The 15,652-nt window shown below is 38.8% G+C and overlaps 1 protein-coding gene across 1 annotated transcript in view; it reads right to left on the minus strand.

Annotated features, from left to right (window-relative positions):
• The window catches only part of MDN1 (midasin AAA ATPase 1), a 1,255,339-nt gene that overhangs the window by 1,131,878 nt on the left and 107,809 nt on the right, over positions 1 to 15,652 (minus strand). Inside the window, 2 exon segments of the mRNA XM_053710546.1 lie at positions 4,091 to 4,238; positions 6,194 to 6,307. Coding sequence (XP_053566521.1) covers positions 4,091 to 4,238; positions 6,194 to 6,307 — 262 coding nt within the window.

Below are 15,652 nucleotides of genomic sequence, written 5' to 3' on the forward strand. Positions count from 1 at the left end.
AATTCCAGGAGATAACCTTGAGAAACTATTTCTAGCGCCCAAGGATCCTGAACATCTCTTGCCCAAGCCTGAGCGAAGAGAGAGAGTCTGCCCCCCACCAGATCCGGTCCCGGATCGGGGGCCAGCATCTCATGCTGTCTTGGTAGCGGTAGCGGGCTTCTTGGCCTGCTTACCTTTGTTCCAGCCTTGCATCGGTCTCCAAGCTGGCTTGGTCTGAGAAGAATTACCCTCTTGCTTAGAGGATGTAGAATTTGAGGCTGGTCCGTTTCTGCGAAAGGGACGAAAATTTGTTTTATTTTTAGCCTTAAAAGACCTATCCTGAGGAAGGGCGTGGCCCTTTCCCCCAGTGATGTCTGAAATAATCTCTTTCAAGTCAGGGCCAAACAGCGTTTTACCCTTGAAAGGGATGTTAAGCAATCTGTTCTTGGAGGACACATCCGCTGACCAAGACTTCAGCCAAAGCGCTCTGCGCGCCACAATAGCAAAACCTGAATTTTTCGCCGCTAATCTAGCTAATTGCAAAGTGGCGTCTAAGGTAAAAGAGTTAGCCAACTTAAGTGCTTGAACTCTGTCCATAACCTCCTCATAAGAGGATGCTTGATTGAGCGACTTTTCTAGTTCCTCGAACCAGAAACACGCTGCTGTAGTGACAGGAACAATGCATGAAATTGGTTGTAGAAGGTAACCTTGCTGAACAAACATCTTTTTAAGCAAACCCTCTAATTTCTTATCCATAGGATCTTTGAAAGCACAACTATCTTCTATAGGGATAGTGGTGCGTTTGTTTAGAGTAGAAACCGCCCCCTCGACCTTGGGGACTGTCTGCCATAAGTCCTTCCTGGGGTCGACCATAGGAAATAATTTCTTAAATATAGGGGGAGGGACAAAAGGTATGCCGGGCCTTTCCCATTCTTTATTTACAATATCCGCCACCCGCTTGGGTATAGGAAAAGCTTCGGGGGGCACCGGGACCTCTAGGAACCTGTCCATCTTACATAATTTCTCTGGAATGACCAAATTGTCACAATCATCCAGAGTAGACAACACCTCCTTAAGCAGAGCGCGGAGATGTTCCAATTTAAATTTAAATGTAATAACGTCAGGTTCAGCTTGTTGAGAAATTTTTCCTGAATCTGAAATTTCTCCCTCAGACAAAACCTCCCTAGCCCCTTCAGACTGGTGTAAGGGCATGTCAGAACCATTATCATCAGCGTCCTCATGCTCTTCAGTATCTAAAACAGAGCAGTCGCGCTTTCGCTGATAAGTGGGCATTTTGGCTAAAATGTTTTTAATAGAATTATCCATTACAGCCGTTAATTGTTGCATAGTAAGGAGGATTGGCGCACTAGATTCACTAGGGACCTCCTGAGTGGGCAAGACTGGTGTAGACATAGGAGATGATGCAGTACCATGCTTACTCCCCTCACTTAAGGAATCATTTTGGGCAACATTATTATCAGTGGCATCATTGTCCCTACTTTGTTTGTCACATTCATCACATATTTAAATGGAGAGGAACCTTGGCTTCCGAACATACAGAACATCGTCTATCTGATAGTTCAGACATGTTAATAGGCATAAACTTGATAACAAAGCACAAAAAACGTTTTAAAATAAAACCGTTACTGTCTCTTTAAATTTTAAACTGAACACACTTTTTTACTGAATATATGCAAAAGTATGAAGGAAATGTTCAAAATTCACCAAAATTTCACCACAGTGTCATAAAGCCATAAAAGTATTGCACACCAAATTTGAAAGCTGTAACTCTTAAAATAACGGAACCGGAGCCGTTTTAACATTTAACCCCTATACAGTCCCTGGTATCTGCTTTGCCGAGACCCAACCAAGCCCAGAGGGGAATAAGATACCAAATGACGCCTTCAATAAGCTTTTTCAGTGGATCTGAGCTCCTCACACATGCATCTGCATGCCTTGCTTCTCAAAAACAACTGCGCATTAGTGGCGCGAAAATGAGGCTCTGCCTATGACTAGAAAAGGCCCCCAGTGAAAAAGGTGTCCAATACAGTGCCTGCCGTTTTTTTTAATAAAATTCCCAAGATTAAAATAACTCTCCAAAGTTATAAACCATTAAATATGCTTATAAAGTAATCGTTTTGGCCCAGAAAAATGTCTACCAGTCTTTAAAGCCCTTGTGAAGCCCTTTTATTCTTATATTGAAAATTAAGAAAATGGCTTACCGGATCCCATAGGGAAAATGACAGCTTCCAGCATTACCAAGTCTTGTTAGAAATGTGTCATACCTCAAGCAGCCAAAGTCTGCTCACTGTTTCCCCCAACTGAAGTTAATTCCTCTCAACAGTCCTGTGTGGAAACAGCCATCGATTTTAGTAACGGTTGCTAAAATCATTTTCCTCTCACAAACAGAAATCTTCATCTCTTTTCTGTTTCAGAGTAAATAGTACATACCAGCACTATTTTAAAATAACAAACTCTTGATAGAAGAATAAAAACTACATTTAAACACCAAAAAACTCTGAGCCATCTCCGTGGAGATGTTGCCTGTGCAACGGCAAAGAGAATGACTGGGGAAGGCGGAGCCTAGGAGGGATCATGTGACCAGCTTTGCTGGGCTCTTTGCCATTTCCTGTTGGGGAAGAGAATATCCCACAAGTAAGGATGACGCCGTGGACCGGACACACCTATGTTGGAGAAATGAAGCATTTTCAGCCCCCGCGAGCCTAACAGCCCACAGGGAAAAAAAGAGTCAAATTTTTGAAGGTAAGAAAAAATGATTAATTCAAATGCATTATCCCAAATATGAAACTGACTGTCTGAAAAATAAGGAATGTTGAACATTCTGAGTCAAGGCAAATAAATGTTTGAATACATATATTTAGAACTTTATAAACAAAGTGCCCAACCATAGCTTAGAGTGTCACAGAAAATAAGATTTACTTACCCCAGGACACTCATCTACATGTTTGTAGAAAGCCAAACCAGTACTGAAACGAGAATCAGCAGAGGTAATGGTATATAAATAAGAGTATATCGTCGATCTGAAAAGGGAGGTAAGAGATGAATCTCTACGACCGATAACAGAGAACCTATGAAATAGACCCCGTAGAAGGAGATCACTGCATTCAAATAGGCAATACTCTCCTCACATCCCTCTGACATTCACTGCACGCTGAGAGGAAAACCGGGCTCCAACTTGCAGCGGAGCGCATATCAATGTAGAATCTAGCACAAACTTACTTCACCACCTCCATAGGAGGCAAAGTTTGTAAAACTGAATTGTGGGTGTGGTGAGGGGTGTATTTATAGGCATTTTGAGGTTTGGGAAACTTTGCCCCTCCTGGTAGGAATGTATATCCCATACGTCACTAGCTCATGGACTCTTGCTAATTACATGAAAGAAAGGTTCTTCAAGCAGTGGTGCCTTCCGTTTAGGTGCCCTGTCTTGTCCCTCCAGTACCATCTGTGTACTCTAGCTTGGGTATTGGATCCCATTAGTAATTAAGATGATCCGTGAACTCATTGTGTATTAAAAAAGAAAAGAAAATTTATGCTTACCTGATAAATGTATTTCTTTTTTGACACGATGAGTCCATGGCCCACCCTGTTCTTGCAAGACAGGTTGTTGGTTATTTTAAACTTCAGACACCTCTGCACCTTGGCTTTTCCTTTCTTTCCTTAACTTCGGTCGAATGACTTGAGTGGGAGGGAAGGGAGGAGCTATTTAACAGCTCTGCTATGGTGCTCTTTGCCGCCTCCTGCTGACCAGGAGGTGAATATCCCATTAGTAATTAAGATGATCCGTGGACTCATCGTCTCAAAAAAGAAATAAATTTATCAGGTAAGCATAAATTTTCTTATTAAATATTTCCCCGGTTTTGCATAACCAACAGTTATATTATTAAACTTTTAACCTCTGTGATTACGTTGTATCTAAGCCTCTGCAGACTGCCCTCTTATCTGTTTTTTACAAACTTGCATTTCAGCCAATTAGTGCTGTCAGCTGATTGCTTAAATACTTTTTTGCCTTCTCTAATTGAATGCCCAAGCAGAAAACTGAATACCATGCCTTATTAAAATAGAGCAGTGTTAACATCCTGTATAATTTTACCTCATATAATGAGCGCTGAATGTTGCAGCAGGGGTTTGCAGCAGCAAATCTCAAGGCCCTGCACAGTGTGCGCAAGCTGTAGTGAGGCCGATGTCCTGTGCCATCAACTAACTCAGCATTAGCCTTCTTGCGTATGGACAAGTAAAAGCTAAAACAGAATATAAAAAAATATTTAATAAAAATCAAAAAACAAGACAAAAAAAAAAAAATTGTTATAAAGATAACACTTATACAATATAAATACAGAGATCCGGTTCCACTTTATTAAACCAGCGTTTCTCAACCGCGGTCCTCAAGTACTCCCAACAGCCCAGATTTTCATTATAGCTGAACTAGAGCACAGGTAAAATAATCAGCTGATGGGTGAGAGCAAGTTAGTAGCCATGGTTATTGATCAGCCAATTATTTAATCTGTGTTCTAGTTCAGCTATAATGAAAACCTGGCCTGTTGGGGGTACTTGACTGCAGTTGAGAAACCGTATTAAACTACCCCATCCATGGCAAAATACGAAATAGCAATTCTATAAAGGTAATATCACAACTATTTAGACCAAATTGTAACAAACATGTGGAACATAAAAGCACAAAACCCACCACATATGACTCAAGCAGAGTTTAATTTGTAAAAGAACAAAAAAAGCGCAAATAAAGACTTTCTAAATTGATCATGTTTAAGCCCTTTCTAATTTACTCCTATTATCAATTTTTCTTCCTTCTCTCGCTATCTATATTTTAAAAAGCTGAAATGTAAGCTTAGAAGCCGGCCCATTTTTGTTTCAGCACCTGGGTTACGCTTGCTGATTGATGTCTAAATATAGCTATCCAATCAGCAAGCACTACCTAGGTGCTGAAACAAAAATGAGCCGGCTCCTAAGCTTACATTCCAGCTTTTTTAAATAAAATACCAAGAGAACGAAGAAAAATTAATAGGTGTAAACTACAAAGTTGCTTAAAATTGCATGCTCTGTCTGAATCATGAAAGTTTATTTTTGACTAGGCTATTACTTGAAACTTGATATTTCAAGAATGCATAACATGTTTCATTATAGCAAGTGAAACATTATTGCAATATACATTCATTATTTATTTTGCAGTCTTTTTTTTGCAAGACATCATACATACATCTAAAATTGTGCTTGGTTTACTTTCTACCAGGGAGGCTTGGGTTAATACTTTTGGGCAATTTATGTGAGATTTAGTTTACTTTTTCCTCCCTCCCTAAGCTTCTATGATGTCAAATAGTTTTAAAAGGTGGATTATCAGTTTTGCATCAGCAGTCATGATAGGAAAATCAATCTTTGCAATAGTAACCAAGTTGAATTAGTGCTATAAACCTCATTAAAGGGGCAGTAAACTTACAAACTAATGTTATATAATTCTGCACATAGTGCAGAATTATATAACAGCTTACCGGCACATTTATACTTGAAAGTATTTCAGAGAATTTGTATCTAAAACCTCCTTTTACCAGAACGCCGCTCCTTGCTCTGCTGAGCGGGTCTGGTTTTTACACAGCTCATTGTAGCAACACTGTCTAGTCACTGTGTGCCCGGTCACGCCATTAAAATGAATGTAGTTTGCTCCCGCTCTGGTCTAGTAGCAGGAGCTAGCTACATTCATTTTTATGGTGCGACCGGGCACACTGTGTAAAAACCAGACCCGCTCAGATCAAGGAGCAGCATTCTGGTAAAAGCAGATTTTAGATACAATTTCTCTGAAATACTTTAATGTATAAACCTGTCACTAAGCTAATGGTATATAATTCTGCACTATGTGCAGAATTATATAACATTAGTTTGTAAGTTTACAGCCCCTTTAAGGGGATACAAGAGGGCAGGTAACCCAGTCTGAGTTTGTGCTTTATCTGAATATTAGTTTGTGATTGGTTAGCAGGGTTTTTTGTTCTGGGGGACAAGGAAATCAGTGAAACGAACATAAAACATAATACTTTGACAAAATAAAGCTGCAGGTTTCAATGCAAAATTATTCTTATATAGGAAGACTTCATATTTAGGTAGTGTAAAATTTGTGTTAAATGTCCTTTTAACTGCATAAATGAAAGATGTATCATGAAAAAGTGAGAAAATGATTTTTAGGTCATACCTAATTATTCCTTGGACAACTGCTTTGTTTAAATTGAGTCCTTTAAGGTAATCTGTAATGAGTATCTGTAAATCACTTTCATTTTCCAATTCTTCCACATAAAGTTCTGTAAACCTAGAATGAGGCACAAGAAAAAAAGGTTAACAAGGAGGTATTGTGCCACATGAGCGCACTCTATAAGAGAAGTAAAGTTTAAACTATTATGATGAAAAGACAGCAAATTCTAAGAAAAAACAAAAGTGTCTATTGATTTTGTGTCACAAGAGATTATGAAAACACAAATGAGAAACTGCTGTGCTGTGTAATTTTTTCAACACATTATCTGTAACCAAACCTCCTCCTGTTCAATAGGGAACCCCTCCTTCTGCCCACTTCTCTTTTCCAACTAGTTGTACTGTTTATTTTGGTATAGAAATACCACCACATTTCAACAATCACCAAGTGTAGACATTTCCATATCAAATATATTTTTGGACAATTGAATGATGTAGCGATTTACCTTTATGGTGGTTGGGAAGCTTGCTACAAGGCGGTCAAAGATTTTTGCTTTTGCGTTATATATACTAAATATATTACTTCTATTTTGGTAAAAGTAGAGTTTATGTTTCTGTTAAATTCTATTAAAATTATACAGTTTTAATTTCTAAACCTATTTGGTTTTATTTTGTGAGTACATAAGCATCCAGTTTCTTTTATTTTGTAATTTTTTAATTGAATTTTATTATTCTGGAATTTTGATTTACTTAAATTTGCATAGAACTTAAAGCTAAAAATACACAGTTTAATTAATTGGGGATAGGTTAAGCCATTAGCAGAAGTGTAAAGCATTAAAACAAAAAAACGTTTTAGTATAATTTAAAGTTAAAAGAACAAGGTATAACTTTTGGGGTATATGCTAACCTTCAGTAGAAGTTAAAGGTATCAAGACTCTCTAGCCACTTTTTTTCCCCCTTGTTTTAAAACTTGTATAATAATATCTATGAGGACAATGCAGAATATTCTCCTAAAAATAACACAACTACAGATACCCAACAATTATCTTTGTCATGCTCATTTTTACACTGTTCCACCAAATCTTAGTACTGTATTACATAAATTAAAGTTATATATAATTTTAAAGGGACCCAAATTTTTTCTTTCGTGATTCAGATATAGCATGCAATTTTAAGCAACTTTCTGATTTACTCCTATTATCAATTTTTCTTCATTCTGTTGGTATCTTTATTTGAAAAGCAAGAAAGTTTAGATGCTGGCCCAATTTTTGGTGAACAACCTGGGTTATTCTTGCTGATTGGTGGATTAATTTAACCGACCAATAAACAAGTGCTCTCCAGGGTACTGAAGCAAAAAATAGCTTAGATGCCTTCTTTTTCAAATAAAGATAGCAAGAGAACGAAGAAAAATTAATAGGAGTAAATTAGAAAGTTGCTTAAAATTGCATGCTCTATCTGAATCCCAAAAGAAAAAAATGTGGGTTCAGTGTCCCTTTAACTTTGCTGCAGGTAACAATATATTTTGATATAATTTCCATCCCCCAATGACCTATACCTGCCACAAATATTCAAAATAGCGAGACCGTAGCTAAACATTTTTTCTCTCTTCTCACAGAGGGTGCCCTCTGCGCCACCTTTTCTCACACTCATGTTTTTAAATATACCCTTCCTGCTTATGCAAGTCTCATATACACAATTCTGCGCTTCTTACAACACTAGCTATATTTTCGATAAGATAAATAGATAAGCGCCACAGGTGGTTACCCTTATGCTTTATACGGGAGGCCTCCTAGCTGGCCTCAAATGGAATGTCAAATAGTAAAGAATAAGTATAAAGCGCCTAAAAAGGCTGGGTAATAGCCGGCCTAACGTACTGACCAGACTTCAGTATAGTTTAAAAGCCCTTAATACATTATAATGACATAAAAAAGCCCATAATAGGGGATTAGATATTAAAATTTATTACAAATAATAATGACAATCTTGAAAAAGGCCTCAAAGGGGCCGAAATGCGTCCATACTGGGTAAGCAAAATTCTAATTACTGTTATTTTATCTATACGGAATACACTATGTTATTTTATTGTTTATAGGACACTACATCAAATAGGATCGATACTGGGACATTACACCAAATAGGATTAACAGACACAACCACTATCAGGATCATTTCTGGAGGAGTGTTTTTTGGTCTCTTTTTCTTACACTTTTTGGCTAACACTTTTTTGATTAATATATATTTTTCACCATATTTTTTCATCATTTTTTACACTAACATTTTTAACCATGTGTTTTGTATTTTTATATATATATATATATATATATATATATATATATATATTCACTTTTTTTTTTTTTTTTTTTTTTCATATTTTTCCACAATTTTTCACATATCGTTTACATTTGATTGATTTTTTTCATCACTTCAGTTTTGTTTTTCTCATCGTTTGCATCACTTTAGTTTTGTCATTCTCAACATTTGGAGGACAAATCCTTTGCGACTGTGTGACTTTTAAAGCATTTTCAGGATTTTACCCATAGGACAGTTTTTTGGACATTCATTGAACATTTTAGGAGACTTACTAGATCCGGATCATATTATCATTGCATTTCATTTTGGTTTTATATTTGTTTTTATGTCATTATTATTTGTAATAAATTTTAATATCTAATCCCCTATTATGGGCTTTTTTATGTCATTATAATGTATTACGGGCTTTTAAACTATACTGAAGTTTGGTCAGTACGTTAGGCCGGCTATTACCCAGCCTTTTTAGGCGCTTTATACTTATTCTTTACTAGCTATATTTTCAACAGGCTGTACAGATGTAACAAACACCTTTAAATCTTCTTTACCAGAAGCGACACTTTCAAGGTAAATTGCCCTTCTGGTGTGACTACTTGCTCTTCCTCTATTGACGAACATTTCCTACAAGGTATCTCAGTCATGTACTATATCCTTTTTATAATTCTGCTTATTGCTAATAAACGTTCTGTCCTTAATAGGGACCGTAAAGCAAAAATTAAATGTCACAATTCAGAAAGCGCATTTTTTAACAACTTTATAAATAACTTCTAGTATTGTTTACTTTGTTCTCTTATTATCCTTAGTCAACTAGTAATCTTAGGTGAGCTCAGGAGTGTGCATGTGTCCTTAGCCAAGAGGCAGCAGTCTTTACAACAATGTCAATAGCAAAGTTCTATATAGTTGCAAACTCTGCTGCAGTAGAGTGTCCGAAACATTCTATGGCAGTAGGTGTTTGAAACTATGAACATTGCTTCAAACACTGCAGCAAGGTGGCTAAGGACAAGTGCACGCTCCTGAGCTCACCTAGGATTAGTCTTTAATAAAAGGATACCAAGAGAAATAAGCAAAATTGAAAAGTTGTTTAGAAGTCAATGCTCTATGTAAATCAAGAAAATTTAATTTTGATTTTACTGTCCTTTTAAACATAGTCCATATGCATTTGCAAGTTTTTATTTTTACCTTTAAGGGTATAACTTCTTTCATACTCCACTGATATTCCTTGATGATGACAGCAAACAAAGAACTGGTGGTTAAAAGTGACAAGAAACCCACATTTTTTTCTTTCATGATTAGCATGCAATTTTAAACAACTTTCTAATTTACTTCCATTATCTAATTTGCTTCATTCTCTTGATATCCTTTGCTGAAAAGCATATCTAGATAGGCTCAGTAGCAGCTGATTGGTGGCTGCACGCATATGCCTCTTGATTGGCTCACACATGCATGTGCATTTCTATTTCTTCAACAAAGGATATCTAAAGAATAAAGCAAATTAGATAATACAAATAAATTGGAATGTTATTTAAAATTGTATTATCTATCTGAATCATGAAAGACACATTTTTGGGTTTAATGTCCTTTTAAGAGGACATTCCACTATTGACAAAAATATAGTAATCCACTTCTGTCAGAAATTTACTAACACTAACCCTCTTAGAACACAGCATAAAGAATTGTATTGTTTAAAAGTCTCAGTATCCATTTCCAACCATATGTGCTGGCAATAGGAAAAAAAAAAAATATGCATTAAAGGACCACTGTAAGTTTAACGTAATTTCGTGTTTTTTTTTTTAATGTTTCTTAACACATTTGCCATAGGATGTCATAATGACTTTCCTACCTGATCGCTGCAATCTTATTTCAAATAAAAACAATTTTTCGAACCCACTCTGTGGGTATCTGCCGCTGCTATCCAATCCTGTGTGCAAACTGCAGTTTGAAGATGGCGGCCGAATTTTGAACATCGCATGCGCGAGATTGCGCAACGTCAAACAACGTCACTCCCTTCCAGACCTGCTCGTTATTCCCTATAAGGTGTTGGTAATTACGGCGACAGTAGGAAAATATGCACAAGCGCTATATGGGCCGTTTTTGTGCACATGCGATTGTGTATCAATTTGTATTATATGCAAAAATCGGCAAAAACGATTCGTTAATTTTTACATATACGTTAGACGAAAAATAGAAAAAGGTTTAAGAAGTAAATGAGGCTTCGTTTTGAAAGTTTTTGGTTGGTAATTTTAACTTCATAAATGTAACTTAAAATCTGTGTTTTATTTACACCAAAAATGTGAAAATTTTGTAATCCTTTAATATCTTCCAGAGGGCAGTCTGTGTTGTAAATAAAAAAAAAAAAACAAGCTATAAAAAATTAAAATGCAGAAACAAATAAACAAAGCTATCAAAAATAATAAAATTATTACACCTATAAACCCCCCCCCCCCCCCACAAAAATAAAAACACCCCATAGTCTAATACTAAACTAACAAAAGCCCTTAAAGGGGCAGTAAACCTAGAAAATAATGTTATATAATTCTGCACATAGTGCAGAATTATATAACATTATATTAGTGCCAGCTTTATGTAACATAATATTGCCGCTGAAATTTTTATTAAAAAAATTGGATTTTTCAGACCCGCCCTCTGGTCTGGTTTTCACTCTGAGCGCATCAGGGCAGCTGTCTAGTCACAGCCCGGCCCGACCGCGCCATTACACTAAATGTAGCTCGCTCCAGCTGTCAGACAGAGCAGAAGCGAGCTACATTGAGTGTAATGACTCGGTCGGGCCGCGCTGTAACTAGACAGCTGCCCAGATGCGCTCAGAGTTAAAACCAGACCCGCTCAGTAGAGCACAGAAAGCGGGTCTGAAAAATCCTCTTTTTTTAATAAAAATTCCAGCAGCAATATTACAGTTGTGCTCATAAGTTTACATACCCTGGCAGAATTTATGATTTCTTGACCATTTTCAGAGAATATGAATGATAACACAAAAACTTTTCTTTCACTCATGGTTAATGTTTGGCTGAAACCATTTATTATCATTCAACTGTGTTTACTCTTTTAAAATTATAATGACAACAGAAACTACCCAAATGACCCTGATCAAAAGTTTACATACCCTGGTGATTATGGCCTTTAGGACACGGATTAAGGGAGGGAACAAGTCAGGTAACCTAAACGGAAGGCACCACTGCTTGCAAAACCTCTCTCCCAAAAATAGCCTCCGAAGAAGCAAAAGTATCGAATTTGTAAAATTTGGCAAAAGTATGCAGTGAAGACCACGTCGCTGCCTTACAAATCTGTTCAACAGAAGCCTCATTCTTGAAAGCCCATGTGGAAGCCACAGCTCTGGTGGAATGAGCGGTAATTCGTTCAGGAGGCTGCTGTCCAGCAGTCTCATATGCCAATCGGATGATGCTTTTCAGCCAGAAGGAAAGAGAGGTAGTAGTTACTTTTCGACCTCTCCTCTTACCAGAATAGACAACAAACAAGGATGATGTTAGTCTGAAATTTTTAGTTGCTTTTAAATAGAATTTTAAAGCACGAACCACATCAAGATTGTGTAACAGTCGTTCCTTCTTAGAAACTGGATTAGGACACAGAGAAGGAACAATGATTTCCTGGTTAATATTCTTATTAGAAACCACTTTTGAAAGGAAACCAGGTTTGGTACGCAAAACAACCTTATCTGCATGGAACACCAGATAGGTTGAATTACACTGCAAAGCAGACAATTCTGAAACTCTTTGAGCAGAAGAAATAGCTACCAAAAACAAAACTTTCGAAGATAATAACTTAATATCTATGGAATGTAAAGGTTCAAACGGAACCCCTTGAAGAACTGAAAGGACTAAATTAAGACTCCATGGAGGAGCCACAGGTTTATAGACAGGCTTGATTCTAACTAGAGCCTGTGCAAACGCCTGAACGTCTGGTACTGCTGCCAGACGCTTGTGTAACAGGATAGACAGAGCAGATATATGTCCCTTTAAGGAACTAGCTAACAATCCTTTCTCTAATCCTTCTTGGAGAAAAGACAATATCCTTGGAATCCTAATCTTACTCCACGAGTAACCCTTGGATTTACACCAACAAAGATATTTCCGCCATATCTTATGGTAAATTTTCCTGGTGACAGGCTTTCTGGCCTGGATCAGAGTATCTATAACTGATTCAGAGAACCCACGCTTAGCTAGAATTAAGCGTTCAATCTCCAAGCAGTCAGTTGCAGAGAAACTAGATTTGGATGCTTGAATGGACCCTGTATTAGAAGATCCTGCCTCGATGGCAGCTTCCATGGTGGAACCGATGACATGTCCACTAGGTCTGCATACCAAGTCCTGCGTGGCCACGCAGGCGCTATCAGAACTACCGAAGCCTTCTCCTGTTCAATTCTGGCTACTAGCCGAGGGAGAAGAGGAAACGGTGGAAAGACATAAGCTAGACTGAAGGACCAAGGCGCTACTAGAGCATCTATCAATGCCGCCTTGGGGTCCCTGGACCTGGATCCATAAAGGGGAAGTTTGGTGTTCTGACGGGATGCCATCAGATCCAATTCTGGAATGCCCCATAGCTGGGTCAGCTGAGCAAAAACCTCCGGGTGGAGTTCCCACTCCCCCGGGTGAAAAGTCTGACGACTCAGAAAATCCGCCTCCCAGTTGTCTACTCCTGGGATGTGAATTGCAGATAGGTGGCAGGAGTGATCCTCCGCCCATTTGATGATCTTGGTTACTTCCTTCATCGCTAGGGAACTCTTTGTTCCTCCCTGATGATTGATGTACGCTACAGTCGTGATGTTGTCCGACTGAAATCTGAAGAATTTGGCCTCCGCTAGTTGAGGCCATGCCTGGAGCGTATTGAATATCGCTCTCAGTTCCAAAATGTTTATCGGGAGAAGAGATTCTTCCCGAGACCATAGGCCCTGAGCTTTCAGGGAGTCCCAGACCGCACACCCCAGCCTAACATCGGTCGTGACAATGATCCACTCCGGTCTGCGGAAGCACATTCCCTGAGACAGGTGATCCTGAGACAACCACCAGAGAAGAGAGTCTCTGGTTTTCTGGTCCATTTGTATTTGAGGAGACAAATCTGCATAATCCCCATTCCACTGTTTGAGCATGCACAGTTGCAGTGGTCTGAGATGAATTCGGGCAAAAAGGACAACGTCCATTGCCGCAACCATTAATCTGATTACCTCCATGCACTGAGCCACAGGCCGAGGAATGGAATGAAGAACTCGGCAAGTAGTTAAAAGCTTTGACTTCCTGACCTCTGTCAGAAATATTTTCATTTCTACCAAGTCTATTAGTGTTCCCAGGAAGGGAACCCTTGTGAGCAAGGCCAGAACAATGTCCGTATGAGCCTTGGCTCTGTGAAAAGACGACGCCTGTATTAAGATGTCGTCTAGGTAAGGTGCTACTGCAATGCCCCGCGGTCTTAGTACCGCTAGAAGGGACCCTAGCACCTTTGTGAAAATTCTGGGAGCGGTGGCCAACCCGAAAGGAAGGGCCACAAACTGGTACCGTGTGTCCAGAAAGGCGAACCTTAGGAACTGATGATGATCTTTGTGGATAGGAATATGTAGGTACGCATCCTTTAGATCCACGGTAGTCATATATTGACCTTCCTGGATTATCGGTAAGATTGTCCGAATGGTTTCCATTTTGAATCTTCTACACAGCGTAAGAACGCCTGTTTCTTTGTCTGGTCTGAAGACAAATGAGAAATGTGGAACCTTCCCCTTGGGGGAGAGTCCTTGAATTCTAGAAGATACCCCTGAGCAACAATTTCTAATGCCCAGGGATCTGGAACATCTCTTGCCCAAGCCTGAGCAAAGAGAGAAAGTCTGCCCCCTACCAGATCCGGTCCCGGATCGGGGGCTACCCCTTCATGCTGTCTTAGTCTTCCTTGGGGATTAGTTTTTATCGAAAATAAGCCTCTCTGAAGTCCTCAAGCAATCTCTGGACTCTTCACATGGAGATGCATGAAGCTGTCTGTAAAATCAACTGCGCAACTGAGGCGCGAATTTCAGGCCCCCTCCCTCTTCACTCTGGAGATGTGGGGCCTTCCCAAGCCAAAATAGGTGTCTAAATAGATGCCATGCGGAATTAACCCCAAAAAAAGTGTTTCAAATGTAATATAAACTTGTATAAATATCAGATTTTTGTAAAAAAATAATTGATTGCCCCTGAACAGTGTCCACCAGTGTTTGAGCCCTTTCAAATAAGCCTTCCTTCTATACTAAGTCTCAGAATATGGCTTACCTTTCCCACATGGGGATTCTTGTCAGTCTTCTAGCATTACTAAGTCAACATGCTAAAATCATTTTCCTCTCAGCAGAAATCTTTATCACTTTCTGCCACAGAGTAAATAGTACAAACCGGCACTATTTTAAAATAACAAACTCTTGATTGAAGAAATAAAAACTACAAATCTAACACCACATTCACTTTACCCTCCCGTGGAGATGCTACTTGTTAGAGCGGCAAAGAGAATGACTGGGGGGGCGGAGCCTGAGGGGGAGCTATATGGACAGCTCTGCTGTGTGCTCTCTTTGCCACTTCCTGTAGGGAATGAGAATATCCCACAAGTAAGGATGAATCAGTGGACTGGATACACCATGTAAGAGAAACATAAGGAGCAAGTGACATCTTGCCAGTCCCCTTGGGCCATACTAGTTCACAATTAAATAATAAAATAAAACCTCAAATTAGTGATAAAAAATTTTAAGTGAAAAAAACTTTACTGTTACTTTAAATTTAAACGTTTAACTTTTTTACTGTGCAAGCGAAAATGTGCTTCCCTTGAAATTAAAAACAATAAATTGACACCCCCACACCTCAGCAGCTCTGCTGAGGTGCTTACCTGACTGCAATACCGGAGGACTTCCCTCTTATTAGGAATAACGATCCGGACTCGATAGGGAAAGTGAACCGCTTGTTCTGACTTAAACCATGCGCTTTTAAGGAGAGACTGGAACCTTCTGCCTCTGTCGCCATATTACTGAAGCGCAATGTAAAAGGCGCAAAAATTAGAAGGCCCCACCCATCGTGGGCGTAAATAACAGCCAAGTCTCCTGGCCGTTTATGAAAGAAAAAAGTGAAACCACCAGAGCCAACTGCCACCCAGTGCCTGCTTAATGCTGCCCAAACCATAATAA

This window comes from Bombina bombina, chromosome 4 (genome assembly GCF_027579735.1).
Source record: "Bombina bombina isolate aBomBom1 chromosome 4, aBomBom1.pri, whole genome shotgun sequence".
In the NCBI taxonomy this organism is placed as follows: domain Eukaryota; kingdom Metazoa; phylum Chordata; class Amphibia; order Anura; family Bombinatoridae; genus Bombina; species Bombina bombina.